Source organism: Tarenaya hassleriana, unplaced genomic scaffold (assembly GCF_000463585.1).
Source record: "Tarenaya hassleriana unplaced genomic scaffold, ASM46358v1 Cleome9, whole genome shotgun sequence".
NCBI classification, from domain to species: Eukaryota; Viridiplantae; Streptophyta; class Magnoliopsida; order Brassicales; family Cleomaceae; genus Tarenaya; species Tarenaya hassleriana.
In genome coordinates, this window is record NW_010971389.1 from 2,577,731 (window position 1) to 2,593,661 (window position 15,931).

The following is a 15,931-nucleotide window of genomic DNA, read 5'->3' on the forward strand; positions in this document are numbered from 1 at the left end:
ACGCAATTAATTACATTCCTCTTCTCCATTAGTGGAATCGAACCTAAACCTTGAAGTAATTTTGTTATCTCTCAACCACTGAACCACCAACTAGTGAGTTTATAGGGCAACTGTTGTTATTATTGTTGATAATGATGATTTAAATAGATAGCATAATTTCATTATAATATAAGAAAATATAATTATTTAAACAATAAAAAAAATATAGAAAACAATCTAATATATAAATTACGCGAACTCGAAATATATACATTAATAAAATATTGCATAGTTTAAAAGATACTATTTACATATATCATGTATATCTATAATGATAACTTCGAATTATAGAAGAAAAAAAAGAATCCGAATGGTATTTTGGGGTTTGGAATTAAATTCTCAACCAGACAATACATCATCGTTTTGAAAAGCCTATAACTTTAGAACATCGTCTTGAATGGTGATGGTATGCATTCATGCATCTCAGGATCTCATCATAATAATGCTACGTTTAGTCATCATCATTATTATTGGTTTGCCCACTAATTAGTCATTTCCTTAACGTTAACTTACAAGTAAAAGAAATGAATAGCGTACGTGGGATTTTGCAATAACTAAGCCACGTAACACAAAAGAAAGCTAGATGTCTTCCTCACATGATTTGGAGTACGTATGATTCCTCTTATATTTTCCACTCATAATACGAAGTTTATACATTCGCATTGAAATTGCACAAAACTAAAATATTAAATTTAAAGGAATATCAAATGCAAAATCTAGTTAAACATAAAATGATAACTTAAAATTTACATGTTTATATCATATACGAATACTTTCGTAGTCTAATTGGATAAGCAAGTGTTGAATCTGTTGAGATATACCGGATCTTGAAGAATACTACAAGATATATCGTATATTGAAGATCTTATCAAATCCGGAAAATATATTTATCATTATGTCTATTTTACTGATTCAATGTAAGACTCTCATCTATTTATATGTTATTTTGGTTATAAATAAAAATATCATTCCGCAAATTTCTACAGAATCTTGCACGAGTTTATTTCTTATACTTCTTTTGATTTTGATGGAAAATGAGTTGTGTACACCTAAAACTGCAGAAGAAAAAGGCACGACCGACGAGTTTGTAACTTGAGTGAAGCATCTTGAATATTATTTTCTCTATATTTTTTCGTTAATTAGAGGAGGAACGGGAAAGTCCTAGTTGTATTGTGTGTGTGTGTGTGTTGTGTTTATCTGTAAAAGAACACAAGTTGGAGGAGAATATTCCAAACACGAAATATAGGGATTGTAATAGAAACCAAAATGTCACGAAAATAAAAGCATTTTTATTCACCGTTATTCTATATTCTAATATTTCCTCCTATCCATGCATGTATATAAGAATTACTCATTAACTAGGAAAATTAAATGGATCGTGTCTTTTAATAACTTTATACAAGTTAGGAAACCCTAAACTTCAGTGTTCAAACTACTATAACAACGCATGAATATCGATCGAATTAGTATGGTTCTTTTATATAAATATAGATACATATTCACGTTTCATTGGTATCACGCAAGATATGACTATCATGACTTCCGCAAACAAAAAGAGTAATTTGAAAGCAGGATGATGTTCGATCTAGTCTGAAAAAAGTAGAAGATGCGTATTCGAACGCGGAATCTGTAGATTTCCGCGTACGTGTGCGTGTGTGTATATATGCATGTATATGCTAATGTATATGTGTGTAAAATACACATATGCACGTACATACATGCCAATGAATGTGTACGCATAGAAACCATAAAGTATGTTTCGTAGTGGATCTTTTTTGGATCTCCACGACCTATATGCATGTGCTCGTTAGACTCGCTGTGTTAGTAGATAACATTTAAAAACCCCCATCGCAAGATTATCTTTTATCGCGGCTGGCACAGATGGAGCACCAATGTTCAAACAATACAATGCCAAAGTCTCTTCGACTATGATGCATTCATAACTTATTATCAACATACATACATTCATGATTCAACCAAAACATACATACATACATACATACATACATACATACATACATACATACATACATACATACATACATACATACATACATACATACATACATACATACATACATACATACATACGTAATGAAAGCTAAATTCCCTTGCAAGGAGTTCTAGACAACTAATAAAAGAATCGCGTATATATTCTAATGTTATTTAAAAACATTACTATAATTATGTATGTCTAGAATTTAGCTATCCATAATTAGAATTAGTCTAGAGTTTACTAGGCATAACTTATTAATGGAAATTACACTGATATATACACCAAAAGTTTTGTTATATGTAATATATTAATGTGTATAGAGTTTGATGGACCGACGAATATTTAATAAAACAATATATAATGTTGGTGGAACCCGCAACCGACTTGCAACCTTTAATTGTTATGCGGGATATTAATTAAGAATGCTCGTTTAAAAATTTAAAAATTCGAAAAAAAAGCAAAGCTAATTAATGATAATATATAAGAGCAACCAGTCAGCCTAGGGACGCTGCATAATTCGACAAACCCATCTGCACTAATTGAGATTAAGATGTGGAACGATGACTAGACTTAATACCATTTCGGTGTCGAGATTCCCAACAGTTTTTTCCAAATCTGGAAAAGGCGAACATAATCAGAAAATTTAAAAGAAAGGTATGGTTAATGAGGGAATAAATGACAATATAGAATATAAAAAAGCTAATAATAATAATAATAATAATAATAATAATACAAACTATAATAATTTAAACTCTGTTGAAGCATTCAACACGACGGAGAGTTAAAGAAGTGTACTTTTAAAAAGCCCAGCATCTAATAACATGTGTGTTTGGTTGGCTTGGAAGCCTTCTGTCGAGTTTAATGCGACTTTTTACACATTCGCGTTTTAGCGTGTATACAATATCACCATATTAACTATATATATATATATATATGTGTGTGTGTGTGTATGTATAGATTCACGTGATTATCTATCTTAATATTACATCCATCGAAAGAGCTTGAAGAAAATGGGGGGAAAAAGAAGAGATGATGAGAATATATAACATAGAGCACGTGATGCATGGGAGAGATGGTGGGTTCTTTGCTTAAACAAATAAATAAAATAAAAAGGAAAAAGTGTTCTTAGTAGCCGACTACTACCTTTCGGACGCAGACCGAACCAATCCAACACATCAATTTGGTGTAAAATTATGTGTGTATATATATATATGTGTGTGTATATATATAGCTGTTTCGTATTCTTGTAGTAGATCTATTTATTATACGGTCTAGATATATATAGATATTTTTTTGGGACAAAGTAAAAGTATATGTACCACTATCTGTATAACATGGAGAGGCAAATAATATATAGAGTATTTGCATAAATTTCCGTTTCAAGATAATTCCAATCTTAATTTCAGTAACCTATTTACCATTTATCCCTATTATTCTATACATATAAACTAAGATGCGTATAAAGTCATAATAAAATAAAAAAGTATCTTTATTAAAAACTATATTCTTTATTATGTTATGTCTTCTCTGTCTCAGATTTGATCTTCAAAACAACTATAAACATGTAGACACATGCACACACTGACACACACACACACATACACATATATATATATATATATATATACATATATATCGAATAGTACATATGATTCCATAAATGGAAGAAACCGGGAGAGTTAAAAATGGAATACCACACGCTCGCAATCTCGCACGTGTACCTCTCTCTCTCTCTACTTGTCGCTTTTTGCTCTCAGCCTTTCATCTTTTTTTAATTAACTTTTAATCACGGTTTTGCTTATACTTATTATGATTAGGACCGCATTATCTATTAATCATGTTGATGATCAAATCTTCGTACCGTTGACTCTGTGACACGTGACCTTATATGCCCACGTGTCCTATAGTTGACGGCTCAAGAGAAACGTTGACTGTGTATGTGGAGAGAGGTCATTGACAAAACGTCAATTCCATATGTTTTTCTGAAGTTGTTTTTAGTGTCCTATGGTTTATGTAATATATTAAATTTGAATTTTTTTCTTACTAATCGTAATATTCATATTTTCTTTTATCTATCTAATGGTTCATATATACCATTTTAGAATATTTTTAAAACAAAAAATCAATAAAAAAAATAGATATCCAACCGACCAACTTCAAAGGAGATCGAATTTGTGGACGTTGTGTTTATTCCGGTAGAATCACAAGAAATTTTATTTCAAGAAAAAAAATAATGAGTGTTGGATATAATAAGATTTTTTTATTTACCATAAAATGAATAATAAATAACCGGTTTGTGCATATTTTGATTTTTGAACAATATTTTGAGCCCAAATCATAATGGGCTCATTCATAGATGGGCTTCTACTGTGGCTTAGTGTTAAATGAGGCCCATTTAACATATGCTATGAGTTTAATTCGGTATGTCTTTTTTTAAATGGGCCTTGATTCCTCCAAATTAATCTTATGCGGCCCATTTAACGTAATAATTTTATGAGTTAATTTGTGAAAAAGATCGATTGCCGAAGCCTGAGGGAGAGAGTAGGCGACAAATATAATATAAGAAAAAAAAATGGACAAAAATAAAACTATTAAAAAATTGCTTGATTTCTGACTGACTGGATTTTATATATGTATGATTTCCAATATGATTTATATTCGTATTATCTTAAATTATATTTGAGTTCAATCACTTTTATATTCCATTCAAATTCAAATTCAAATATTTCTATTTTTTTTAAAAACCATATATTGGTTATTTGAATATTTCCATGTCATTCCCACGGGACATAGCATTTATAAAGAAAAGTACGTAAGTGGTGACGTGGATGTCGATCCTGCCTGCCGTCGATGTTTTAAAGTGGGTCCCACCACGTTGAAGTGAAGTTGAAGCCAAGTCTTGGTCGAAGGACCAAACCATTACCAATATGTTCGGTTGTGTTCACTTCCTTCACCGAACGAAACCAAAACAAACATGTGACTGGGTCCCAACGGAGATTGCTTTCTAATTGGAAAAATAAATCCATATATAATACATTCTGAATTCATAGAACGTTGAAACGTAAAAAAAAAATCGTGTAGTAATATTAATTGACATTTCTCATGTTTATATAATTTGCGCAATAATTATTAATATGCGAATTCCTTCTTTTTTAATATGTAAGGTATTTAGAAATTTCACTTAAAGCGGTTATTATTTGAAACAAATTCGAATATAATTTGGAAAAATATATTTAACATGTAAAGTGATTTGAATATTGCATTACTTATCTGATGGTTTTGATAGAAAGTTATAGTTGTGGGAGTTTGACATTTCGTCAAAATTAATATTTGTTTAAAAGAAGAAGGTCAAACTCAAATTTATCAAAGCAAAATAATTAAAAAAAGATAAAATTTATTTGTATTTTTTTTTGTAACAAACAAATTATTTTTACGAGAATAGATTTGATATAAAAAACCCAACCAACCTTTTAAATGAATCAAAGCCCTTTTTTTTTTCGTTTTTCTCACAACACATTTTTTTCATCACCCCTCATATAACAGACTTTTAAAAAATATTTGTCTATTCTATAAAAAAAGGAATGGACATTATATTTGAGACAAAAAAATCAAATTTAAGATATTTGTTCTTATATCATTCTCCCATTTCGAAACAACAATAATTTATTCTTCCCAAAACATAAAAGTTTTCAAACTTAAAAAAAAAGTCACTGTCTAGATCCTATTAATTGGGAAAAATAGTCAACAAGTATTTAACACCCCGAAAAAGTGGCCATTTAGAATATGTGACTTTTTCAAAATTATATTCACTAACAGTGAATATATATATATATATATATATATAAGAGTATGAAAATTAATTCTGAATTATCCAAAAATACTTTTTTCTTAGGAAAATGTAATCTTAGTGGTTATTAGGATTCCGAATTATGGGTTCGCTGAAATTGCGGGGAAGGGATCAAACAAACCGAAGGAAAGATGGGAGGGTCAATTTCGTAAATATGTTATAAAACCATGCCCATTTTGAGAACTTGAAAAAAAAAACCGGCGACAAATTCGAATATCTGAACTGAATAATATCCCAAGTATTTCCATAGTTTTACAGACGGAGACAAGAGCTGCTTACGTGGTTTCTACATCTATGGCAAGCAGCTCAAGTAGATCGCTTTAGATCGATCTAGGGTTCTTCGTCTCTCGTTTGATTTCCCCATCAGTTATCCTGATTTCGGCTTTTTTCCTTCCATTTTGGGCTTTTGGGTTTCGTCCATTGTGTCTCCGTTTCGAGATCGGAATCTGGTGATTTCGTGGCTGTTTTCGCGATGGGGAAGAAGGTAGTTGTCGGGGCGGCGATTGTCGGTGCTGCGGTTGTCTGCGCCGCGGCGGCGTTGATGGTTCGCCGGCGGATGCGGAGCTCCGGCAAGTGGGCCCGAGCGATGGCGATCCTGAGGGCGTTCGAGGAGGATTGCGCGACGCCGATCGCGAAGCTGAGACAGGTGGCCGACGCCTTGACCGTCGAAATGCACGCCGGTCTAGCCTCGGAAGGTGGGAGCAAGCTCAAGATGCTCATCAGCTACGTCGATAATCTCCCCACTGGGTAAATCTTAATCGCTCCCCATTCTTTCGATTTCGCATTGTTGTCGCCCCGTTTGATCGGAGATAATTGGATAAAGTTCAAAGCTTTTGTTGAAATTTTTCATTTTTTTTTGTTTCGTGGGTCGAGATTGGGAGTGCTCCATTTTGATCCGTTTAATCATTTTCGACGTTTCATTGGCGCATTGGGAATCTGTTGGGAGCTTTGGGCAAATGCTCGCACTTTTCTTACCTTAGGCTGGAGAATAGCGAGTCTTTTCGTATCCTGTTTGGTCGGAGTCGTATTGAATTCCACGGAAATTGTCTGGTTTTAGGTATGTATGCCCTGGTCCTATGAAATTAGAGATTCAGTTTCTGGATTCCAAGCAAAAAGAATCCAGTTGCTTTAGGGGAAAAGTTGGTGGCGAGTGCTTAGGTTGAGAAAATACTCGTGGAGTAAGAACCGTTCTCTCTGTGGTCAATACATTATACCCGTTTAAGGTTCTGACCCATGCATTCTAAATCTGAAGCATCTTTCTCCTCATGTTTGTTTTGCTTTTCGCCTGTAATGTTTTTTTTTTTGCTGTGCCTTTTGTTTTTTGGATCAAGCTTCATAATCCTGGAGTCTTGCTGCAGAAATATTCTCTTACAGAATATATGAGTTGGATATTAGGACAGACAGATGACCTGAAAATGTCAGCTACGTGGACAAGATGGTTTGAAAGTCTTTTTCCCCATCAACTTCCTTACTATGATCAGTTTGGTCCATGAGTTATGCTTATATGGTGTAATATTCCATAATAACTAGTACGATGCTATGAAACTTACGAATAAACCACTGGTATAAAACCGGGAAAAAAGGTTGCAAAGAATGAAGCTTTCGGTGGCAATTGTTTATGGTCGGATCCTAGACCCGATCTCTATATGGATATAACATATGCTATAAATTTCACAGGGATGAAAAAGGTCTATTTTATGCGCTAGACCTTGGCGGAACAAACTTCCGTGTCATGCGTGTGCTCCTTGGTGGGAAAGAAGGCCGTGTTGTTAAACAAGAATTTGAAGAAGTTTCTATTCCTCCTCATCTTATGACGGGTGGTTCAGATGTTAGTTGCCGCTTCTAAATCCATTTTTTTGTCCCGCTGAATTCCCGAGTTCAAGCTGGATGGTTTTATAGAACTTTTGTGAATTTATATATTTTTACCGATGCTTGTGTTTCGACAGGAATTATTCAGTTTTATTGCTGAAGCTCTCGCAAAGTTCGTTGCGACAGAAGGTGAAGATTTTCATCCTGCACCGGGGAGACAGAGGGAATTAGGTTTCACTTTCTCGTTTCCGGTTAGGCAGACATCTTTGGTGTCTGGTACTCTCATCAAATGGACAAAGGGCTTCTCCATTGAAGACACAGTTGAGTTCAGACTGCCTTCATCTGTATTTGTTTTTATTACAATTAGTTTCTGGGCTTCCCTTTATCCATTTGGATCTTCCATTTTGCCAGCTTTGGAAGTGTGTGTGTGTGTGTGTTTATGTATATATTCAATAACAATGCTGTCTCTGTTACCGGTGATTCTGTAGGTCGGACAAGATGTTGTTGGGGAACTCAATAAAGCCATGGAAAGAGTTGGGCTTGACATGTGTGTTGCGGCACTGGTGAGAGTTTGTGTTAAAGGCTCTAAAATTTGTTCTGTATTCCCTCCGAGTCAACCGTGCCATCTTTTTGTTGAAGGGTTTTCCCATTGTAAACTGTACAGGTAAACGACACTGTCGGGACGCTAGCTGGTGGAAGGTACTACAGACCGGAAGTCACGGCTGCTGTTATCTTAGGCACCGGAACAAATGCTGCATACGTGGAGCGTGCACATGCAATTCCCAAGTGGCATGGTCTGCTTCCTAAATCAGGAGAAATGGTCTGTTTCTGGCACTCACTGTCTCCATTGATGGAGATTCCAGTTCCTTGTGTTTCTGTGTATTAAAACACTTGTGTGTCCCTTGCTCGTGTTAAGGTTATCAACATGGAGTGGGGAAACTTCAGGTCATCGCATCTTCCATTGACGGAGTTTGACCACTCCCTGGATTTTGAGAGTCTGAATCCGGGAGAACAGGTATGAATGAGTTTATTTCATCTGATTGTTGCAAGAGGAGGATCGTGGCTATGAGCCCGTGGCAACCTATGTGGATTACAGATCTTTGAGAAGATTATTTCCGGCATGTACTTGGGAGAAATCTTGCGTAGAGTTCTTCTGAAGATGGCTGAAGAGGCTGCTTTCTTTGGTGACACCGTCCCACCTAAGCTGAGGATACCGTTCATCATAAGGTACATCATCTTCTATACAATTTTCCTGACCAAATCATGGTACTCTTGCTGGTAATTTACAATTACAGATTGCATTACTGTCCTTAAATGTTATATGCAGGACCCCTCACATGTCAGCAATGCACTGTGATACTTCTCCAGACTTGAAGGTTGTCGGAAGCAAACTGAAGGACATATTGGAGGTGAGAGATGTTTAGATACGGTTTGAAAATGTTAAGAGAACAACACAAAAGTTGATATGGCGACTTTGCATCTGTCTATCTTTAGGTACCGACCACCTCTCTCAAGATGAGAAAAGTAGTCATCAGTCTCTGCAACATCATTGCAAGCCGAGGTGCCCGTTTATCTGCAGCTGGGATCTATGGGATCCTTAAGAAACTGGGAAGAGACGTGCCTAAAGAGGGCGAGCAGCAGAAGTCGGTGGTTGCCATGGACGGTGGACTGTTTGAACATTACTCTCAGTTCAGTGCTTCCATGGAGAGCACACTAAAAGAGTTGCTCGGAGAAGAAGTCTCTGATAACATTGAGATCATTCACTCCAATGACGGCTCCGGCATTGGAGCTGCGCTCCTGGCTGCTTCTCATTCTCAGTACCTCGAAGTGGAGGACTCTTAAACAGGCATCAATGGTGAAAGCCGCTTCTGTGTGATTTCAGCAAGTTAGAATCTTTTTTCAGTCTACCAGAAAGGCCTAAAGCAACAAAAAGCAAGTATCTTTATGTTTCTCTACTGAAGAAGACTCTGTTTCTGCATTTAGGGTTCAGCAAATAAGAAAAAAGGGTAAGCTTCTTGGTGGAATTTTGTTCTGTGTTGGGGAATAATAAACCCGGGGTTTCTCCAGGTTCTGGGGATTTCAGACCAGCCTTGTTGTAGAACTATTTATTTGAATTCACTGGATTTCCGGGTTTATGAAAAAGCTCAAACATACTGTGTTCCGACCAAAGCTTCCAGAATCTGGTGAACTTCCGACCAAACAGGTGAGGTGTTAAGGAACTGTGATCGGTTCATTGGGTTCCTGGTGTATAAAGATAATGTTTTTACAGATCAAAGGACACAAAAGCACTGCAAATTCTGGCGAGAAGTTCCAGAAATGATGGGTTTTGTTATTAGTATAAAAGGATGTTGAGCTCACTCTCCATCATCATCATCTCGGAGAAGCATTTGTACAAAAAAACTGCAACCGGAAGTAGAAGCTATGCCTAAATCAAGCTTGAGTCAGACGAAGAGACCACCTTGGGCTGAACAGAGACATTGTTGAGCCGCTCAAGAGCCAAGATCAAAGCTTGAGTGCCCAGAATGCCTTCGCCATGTGCCTTGAGCGACAGGTAAAGCTGCTGGGCTAGGGCCAATCCAGGCAGAGCCAATCCCATTCTCTCGCATTCCTTCAGACAAATCCCCAAATCCTTCACGAAATGGTTCACGTAGAACCCTGGCTCGAAATCCCTCCTCAGAATCCGGTTTCCGTACAGTTCAAGCGATCTCGATCGCGCTCCTCCCGCCGAGATCGCTTCCAGAAAGTTTTCCACGTCGAGCCCTGCTTTGTGAGCATAGATTATGCCCTCGACGAGCCCTAGCATCGTCGATGCGATCGTGATCTGGTTCGCCAGCTTCGCGGATTGCCCTTTCCCGCTTGAGCCCATGTAATTGACCTTGCCCATTAGGGCAAATATCTGATCCAGCCGTTTCACAACGGTCTCATCTCCTCCGGCGAAGATCGCCAGCTTACCCTTCTTCGCGCCCAAATCTCCCCCGGAAACCGGTGCGTCGATCGAGAAGCAGTTCGCGGCCGCGGCGGCAGAGGCGATCTCCTCCGCGAGGAATGGCTCGGAGGTCGTCATGTCGACGAGGACTCCGCCGGATCGGAGACCGGACAAAGCACCGGAGGTTGGATCGAGGAGGACGTGGCGGACGTCGGAGGGATATCCGACGATAGAGAAGACGACATCGGACTGAGCCGCGACAGCGCGAGGCGAGTCGGCGAGCTTCCCGCCCATGTCGAGGAGCTGCTGAGCCTTGGAGATGGTGCGGTTGAAGACGGTGACGGCGAACCCGGCGCTGATCAAGTGTCCACACATGGACCGGCCCATTACGCCGGTCCCGATCCAACCCACGCGCGTGTTGGACGGGCTGATCGGCTCACCGGCGGAGGCAGAGGCCGTTGTGCGGTGGAGGAATGCGGTTGCGGTGGAGGAGGAAGAGGTTGCGCGGTGTAATAATCGGAGTATCGACATTTTCTGCGGCGATGTCGCTTGTTGTGGTAGAAACGGTAATTTCAAGTATGTTACTTGGACTTTTTAGTCAAATCATGTCCTGTGGGCTCTTCTTCCTCATAACGACGTCGTTTCAGTGTGCTTCCTTGATCTCAGTTTTCCACAGTGCCCCAAAACCCAAAATCTGATGACGTAAGAATTCCTTCACCGGTTATTATTATGAGCAACTACTACCACCTATAATAAAAAGATTGTTTTTAAAACGCACTTTTCTTAAATTCAATTGGTTAATCGAACATATAAGAACAAAAATGTGAATGTTTTAGTCTTTTTACAGCATATCAAATAAATTAATTCAATAATCCTATTTATAATAATAAGGATAGTATCTCACATTAATAATAAAATCATCTTGATTTTATTTTGATATTATTTTAAATATTAATTCGATTTTTATAATTGATAGATTTTATATAAATTTGATTGTGGTTTGATTTTTATATCAGTTAAAAATGTTTCTCAATATTATACAGATTTTTTCTATTTAATAAAACATTATATAAACCGTATTTCTTACGAGCCAATCCTATTTTAATTTTATCAAATAAATTCAAATCTAACGGAATCCAACAATCTGTGTGTCTTGACATAAGCGGAGATTCGGGGAATATACCCTTCCTAATCATGATAATGATGATTACAAAAAAAAAAAGAGATCAATGATTACTGATTAGGCATATTATTTGAGAGAGATGAGAAATAAAACAATAGATAATTTGATTGCCTAAACAATAATTATAATTTAATGGGATTTTCAAATTTAGTCGAACGAGTCTTGAAAATGACACAAACATTAGTCTGCGCTTTATTCGAAGCATAGACTTTAATGTTTGTGAAAGAAAACATTGTTTTTTTATATAACAAGTGAAAGTACAGAGATGGAGAAGCCAATAATGTTTTTCATATATATTTATATATATATGTATATTTGTAAATGGAAGTCAGCGGCACATGTTTCGCACGTGTGCCCCGAATCTCTTCCCCCCACCCCCTCCCAAGTTTTCACCTTTATGTTCATTACAAATCAGCGATGGGAATCTAAAATTACAAAGAATATAGAAAAAACTTTTTTTTTTTCCCTAAAGGAAGTAAAATAAAATTTCCCTTTTTGCCCGAGAGAACGAAAATTCCATATTGAAAGCAATGTTTTTTATTTTTTTTTTCGGAAAGGGGGGAGGGAGGGATGTGTCTGTGAATGAATGGTGTTCCCTTCGAAATAAAAATTAGGCGCTCTCTCCCTCTCTCTCTCTATGTCGATTTTTCTCCAATAGTCCGTTAATGGCGATCTGAGCCAAACACCAGTCCAATTTGGTTCCTCGTGAGAGAGACAGGGTGACGGCAAACGACGAAGCTTGAAGCTGAAATTTAGGGCTTTCCTTTTTCTTCCTTTGATTTTTTTTCCGCTCCCCCTTTCTCCCGGAATCGTATTTTCTTACTGTCACTGTCGCGGAAGAGACGGAGGAACACGCGGGAAAGGGGACGTGAACATAGGGGAACGGAGAGAGAGAGCAACAATGTCGGCATTGGATTGTATCGACGGGTTTCTCTTCTCTCTCAGCAGAACCTTCTGCAGCCCTTTTGCTGTTTTCATTCAGATCCAGGTGACTTTTCGTCGCATTTGATGTTCAGATCCGGCTTCTGTTTTTGGTTCTGGGGAAGATTTATGGGCTTCTCGGACTTGTTTGTTCATGACGAGGTTTTGCTATCAGATTTCCGAAGCACTTCGGGTTCCTAAATCTAGATGCCATCTCTCTATTTTATTGATTTGCAAGTTCCAACATTGATTCATCCTTTAAAAAAATTCCTCTTTTTTTTTTTTGTTCAGCTTTATCCGATGATGTCCCGAGAGCAAGCTTTAGTACGATGTTAGATTACCATGAATCATGATGAAGCTTATAGAAGTAAAATCCCAATTTTGTTGGAGTAGTCAAACAATATTTCACATAATCAGTGCCATTGGGCGAAATGTTGGTGTATTTAGCTTTTGTTCTAATCAGGAAATCCAGCATTTGTAAATTGGTACTCGTTTTCAGTAGAAAGCATCAACCTTTTTCAGAGGATCCATTACGAGAACCTTATTGTTTTTTTTTTGGTTGTGTTATCCATTGAGCTTCTCTACATGTCTCAGGGATGTGTTATCTGCTTGGTTCTTGCTCTGGGATTGTTCTTGGCTGCATATGTCAGGTATTGTTAATTATGTGAGAGATCTCTAATGTCAATCTTGTTTTGACTGTGATACTATTTTTGATGTGAAGGAAAGTATATTTTTTTTTCTGAAATGTGTTATGTTGCTTATTCCCCTTGCAGGAACAGAGAGGTTAAGAGAATGAAGAAGAGAATGAAAGCAGGCAATAGCTTTGCATTCCTTTGTGAAGACATCAATGAACTCGAACACTCTAATCAGATCAATCTTCCAAGGGTGTCGGTCATCATGCCTTTGAAGGGTTTTGGAGAACACAATCTGCATAACTGGAGAAGTCAGGTCAGTCCCTCTTCATCGCAAGTTTCGATCTTGAAGAAGATATCTTGCCTCAGAGACTGTAATTTTTAACATTGATCCATGAATACCGTGTAGATTGTTTCTCTCTACGGTGGGCCGTTGGAGTTTCTTTTTATCGTCGAGAGTATTGAAGACCCTGCATATCATGCTGTGTCCCGTTTACTCTCCGAGTTTCAGGTGCGGTAAAGTTTTTGGAGGTTGGTTCATTCTGTTTTCGAACACGTTTTCTGCTGGAAAACAGTGAAAGTCTACCCGGAAATAAAAAAGTGAATAGAATACAGTACCTATTAGGTTACATTTTCCTCCTTAAAACTTCTATTCTGGCTTGACGTCTCTGCTCAAATGCATGTCGAAAATCGTGCAGGACCAAGTCGATGCAAAGGTTGTGGTTGCTGGGTTGGCAACAACTTGCAGCCAGAAGATTCATAATCAGTTGGTATGTATGCATGAACTTTACAAAAAGATTAGGACAGTAATCTTGGCATAGAGGTGTGACCGTACGAGTTTCAATCTCTCTGAAAACAGGGCTTTCTCCATGTTTGCTTGGACTCTATAATCACAGAATCCAATCCATGGGGGGTTGAAAAGCTAAAAAAATCTTGGAATTTGATGGTATATTCATTTTCTTTGTCTTCCATCGTGAAGGTCGGAGTTGAGAAAATGCACAAAGATACCAAATATGTGTTATTTTTGGATGATGATGTTAGACTGCACCCTGGAACCATTGGAGCCCTAACGGCCGAGATGGAGAAAAATCCAGAGGTATTTTATTGAAATGAGTTATTATGTATAAATTCCTGAATCCTCTGGTTGGAACTTCTTCCTCCTTCTTCTGTTCCTTTTGACATGTATCCCCAGACATGGATGGATTGCAGTTGTGAAACAGCAAGAATGGTTTTGTGCAGATATTTATCCAAACTGGATATCCTCTTGACTTGCCATCCGGAACTCTGGGGAGTTACTGCATCTACGAGTATCACATGGTACAGTTGCCGCTTTCGCCCTTTTCATTCCGTGTTCTTGAAATCAGAAACGAGGGTATTAGAGAGAAGGTGGAGGTAGTACGTCAAGAAGAAAAATTATGAGAGGAATGTCAAAGGTGGTTTGACCATATAAAACTTAGACCGATAGACATTTCGTTTAGAAAAGTAGAGATTATATGAATAGGAATATGAATAGGAAAGAGGAAGAGAGATAGGGGTAGATCTAGAGGAACGAGTGTTCCAAGTGATTAGTAATGATTTGAAGCGTTTTTAAATTTCAGAAAACTTAACCCAAAACTGTAACGAGTGAAAGAAAAGAATTCATTCGGCCGACACCAGATATTAAAGCACTGCTGCTGTTGTTGTTATATTTGTTCTTGAAATCAGAAACTTGCATACCTTTTGCTATATCTCATGGCTCTAAGTTCTTGTTGGATATGTTTCCTTTACAGCCTTGCTCAATGGGCTTTGCAACTGGTGGAAAAACATTCTTTCTATGGGGAGGATGTATGATGGTATGTATGTATGTGATGGAGAACTTGGCTTTTCACCTTTTGTTTTTTGTTTTTTTGTGTGTTTTCTCTCTCTGTGCTAACACACACTTATATCTATGATTGGTATGTGACTATTTCCAGATGCATGCTGATGATTTCAGAGAAGACAGATATGGTGTTGTCTCGGGGTTACGTGGTGGGGGATATTCCGATGATATGACCCTTGCAGCTATCGCAGGTAACGCACATATTGCTCGGATTTCTCCCCGGGCTGTTTCATTTCGAATATGATAAACCCTAATGGTATGAGATCTATCTCTTAGTTTCCAATCTCAACATGCCCTTGTTCAGGGGCTCACAAGAGACTCATTACATCGCCTCCCGTTGCTGTTTTCCCTCATCCTCTTGCGACCGATCTCAATTTCGGAAGGTACATTGTCAGAAACTGCCCGAGGCTACACCGAAATTTCCAGAGATGATGAAATCAAATCATCTTGTAAAAAGTGTAGGTACTGGAACTACTTGAGGAAGCAAACCTTTGTGCTGGAGTCGTATATATCGAGAGTTAACTGGATGATGAACAGAGCTCTATTCACAACCCACTGCTATCTCTCGTGGGGACTCGTCACGCCTTATTTGATGGCCGTGATCCATGTCACTTCCGCCTTACGCATATATATAAACGGGCACCGACTCGAGGACTCATCCTTTGCTTCTCGTGGTGAGTGAGCATACTCTTTTTTTTTTTTTTTTTTTTTTTTCCTCTC

General features: G+C 37.7%; 3 protein-coding genes across 6 annotated transcripts in view; 2 read left to right on the forward strand and 1 right to left on the reverse strand.

Moving 5' to 3' along the window:
- The first annotated feature begins 6,034 nt into the window (after nt 1–6,034).
- LOC104804004 (hexokinase-1) lies at nt 6,035–9,824 on the forward strand. Its single transcript, XM_010528131.2, has 9 exons — nt 6,035–6,629; nt 7,560–7,710; nt 7,829–8,011; nt 8,180–8,254; nt 8,356–8,511; nt 8,608–8,706; nt 8,788–8,918; nt 9,019–9,100; nt 9,186–9,824. Exons 1-9 carry the CDS (start codon nt 6,355–6,357, stop codon nt 9,531–9,533), a joined length of 1,500 nt encoding a protein of 499 aa, XP_010526433.1. The 5' UTR covers nt 6,035–6,354; the 3' UTR covers nt 9,534–9,824.
- Nucleotides 9,825–9,911: 87 nt separating this feature from the next.
- LOC104804005 (probable 3-hydroxyisobutyrate dehydrogenase-like 1, mitochondrial) lies at nt 9,912–11,438 on the reverse strand. The gene has a single exon (XM_010528132.2). It carries the CDS (start codon nt 11,146–11,148, stop codon nt 10,117–10,119), a length of 1,032 nt encoding a protein of 343 aa, XP_010526434.1. The 5' UTR covers nt 11,149–11,438; the 3' UTR covers nt 9,912–10,116.
- Nucleotides 11,439–12,299: 861 nt separating this feature from the next.
- LOC104804008 overlaps nt 12,300–15,931 on the forward strand; it is a 4,782-nt gene continuing 1,150 nt past the window's right edge. The window contains exons 1-11 of one of the 4 annotated variants that reach the window (XM_010528139.2): nt 12,300–12,788; nt 13,316–13,371; nt 13,495–13,669; nt 13,763–13,864; nt 14,052–14,123; nt 14,333–14,449; nt 14,593–14,670; nt 15,123–15,185; nt 15,306–15,402; nt 15,516–15,594; nt 15,674–15,885. In XM_010528139.2, the coding sequence (XP_010526441.1) occupies nt 12,702–12,788; nt 13,316–13,371; nt 13,495–13,669; nt 13,763–13,864; nt 14,052–14,123; nt 14,333–14,449; nt 14,593–14,670; nt 15,123–15,185; nt 15,306–15,402; nt 15,516–15,594; nt 15,674–15,885 (1,138 nt within the window). In that variant the 5' untranslated portion in view covers nt 12,300–12,701. The remainder of the gene's footprint in view (nt 12,789–13,315; nt 13,372–13,494; nt 13,670–13,762; nt 13,865–14,051; nt 14,124–14,332; nt 14,450–14,592; nt 14,671–15,122; nt 15,186–15,305; nt 15,403–15,515; nt 15,595–15,673; nt 15,886–15,931) is intronic. The other 3 variants (XM_010528137.2, XM_010528136.2, XM_010528135.2) reach the window with 3 other exon arrangements.

Excerpts from the sequence above, each read along its gene's own strand:
- LOC104804005 (XM_010528132.2), bottom strand. The coding sequence starts at position 11,148 with ATGTCGATACTCCGATTATTACACCGCGCAACCTCTTCCTCCTCCACC.
- LOC104804004 (XM_010528131.2), top strand. The coding sequence starts at position 6,355 with ATGGGGAAGAAGGTAGTTGTCGGGGCGGCGATTGTCGGTGCTGCGGTT. Across the intron at positions 8,919-9,018 it reads AGGATACCGTTCATCATAAG|GACCCCTCACATGTCAGCAA; the intron begins GTACATCATCTT and ends TGTTATATGCAG. Across the intron at positions 9,101-9,185 it reads AACTGAAGGACATATTGGAG|GTACCGACCACCTCTCTCAA; the intron begins GTGAGAGATGTT and ends GTCTATCTTTAG.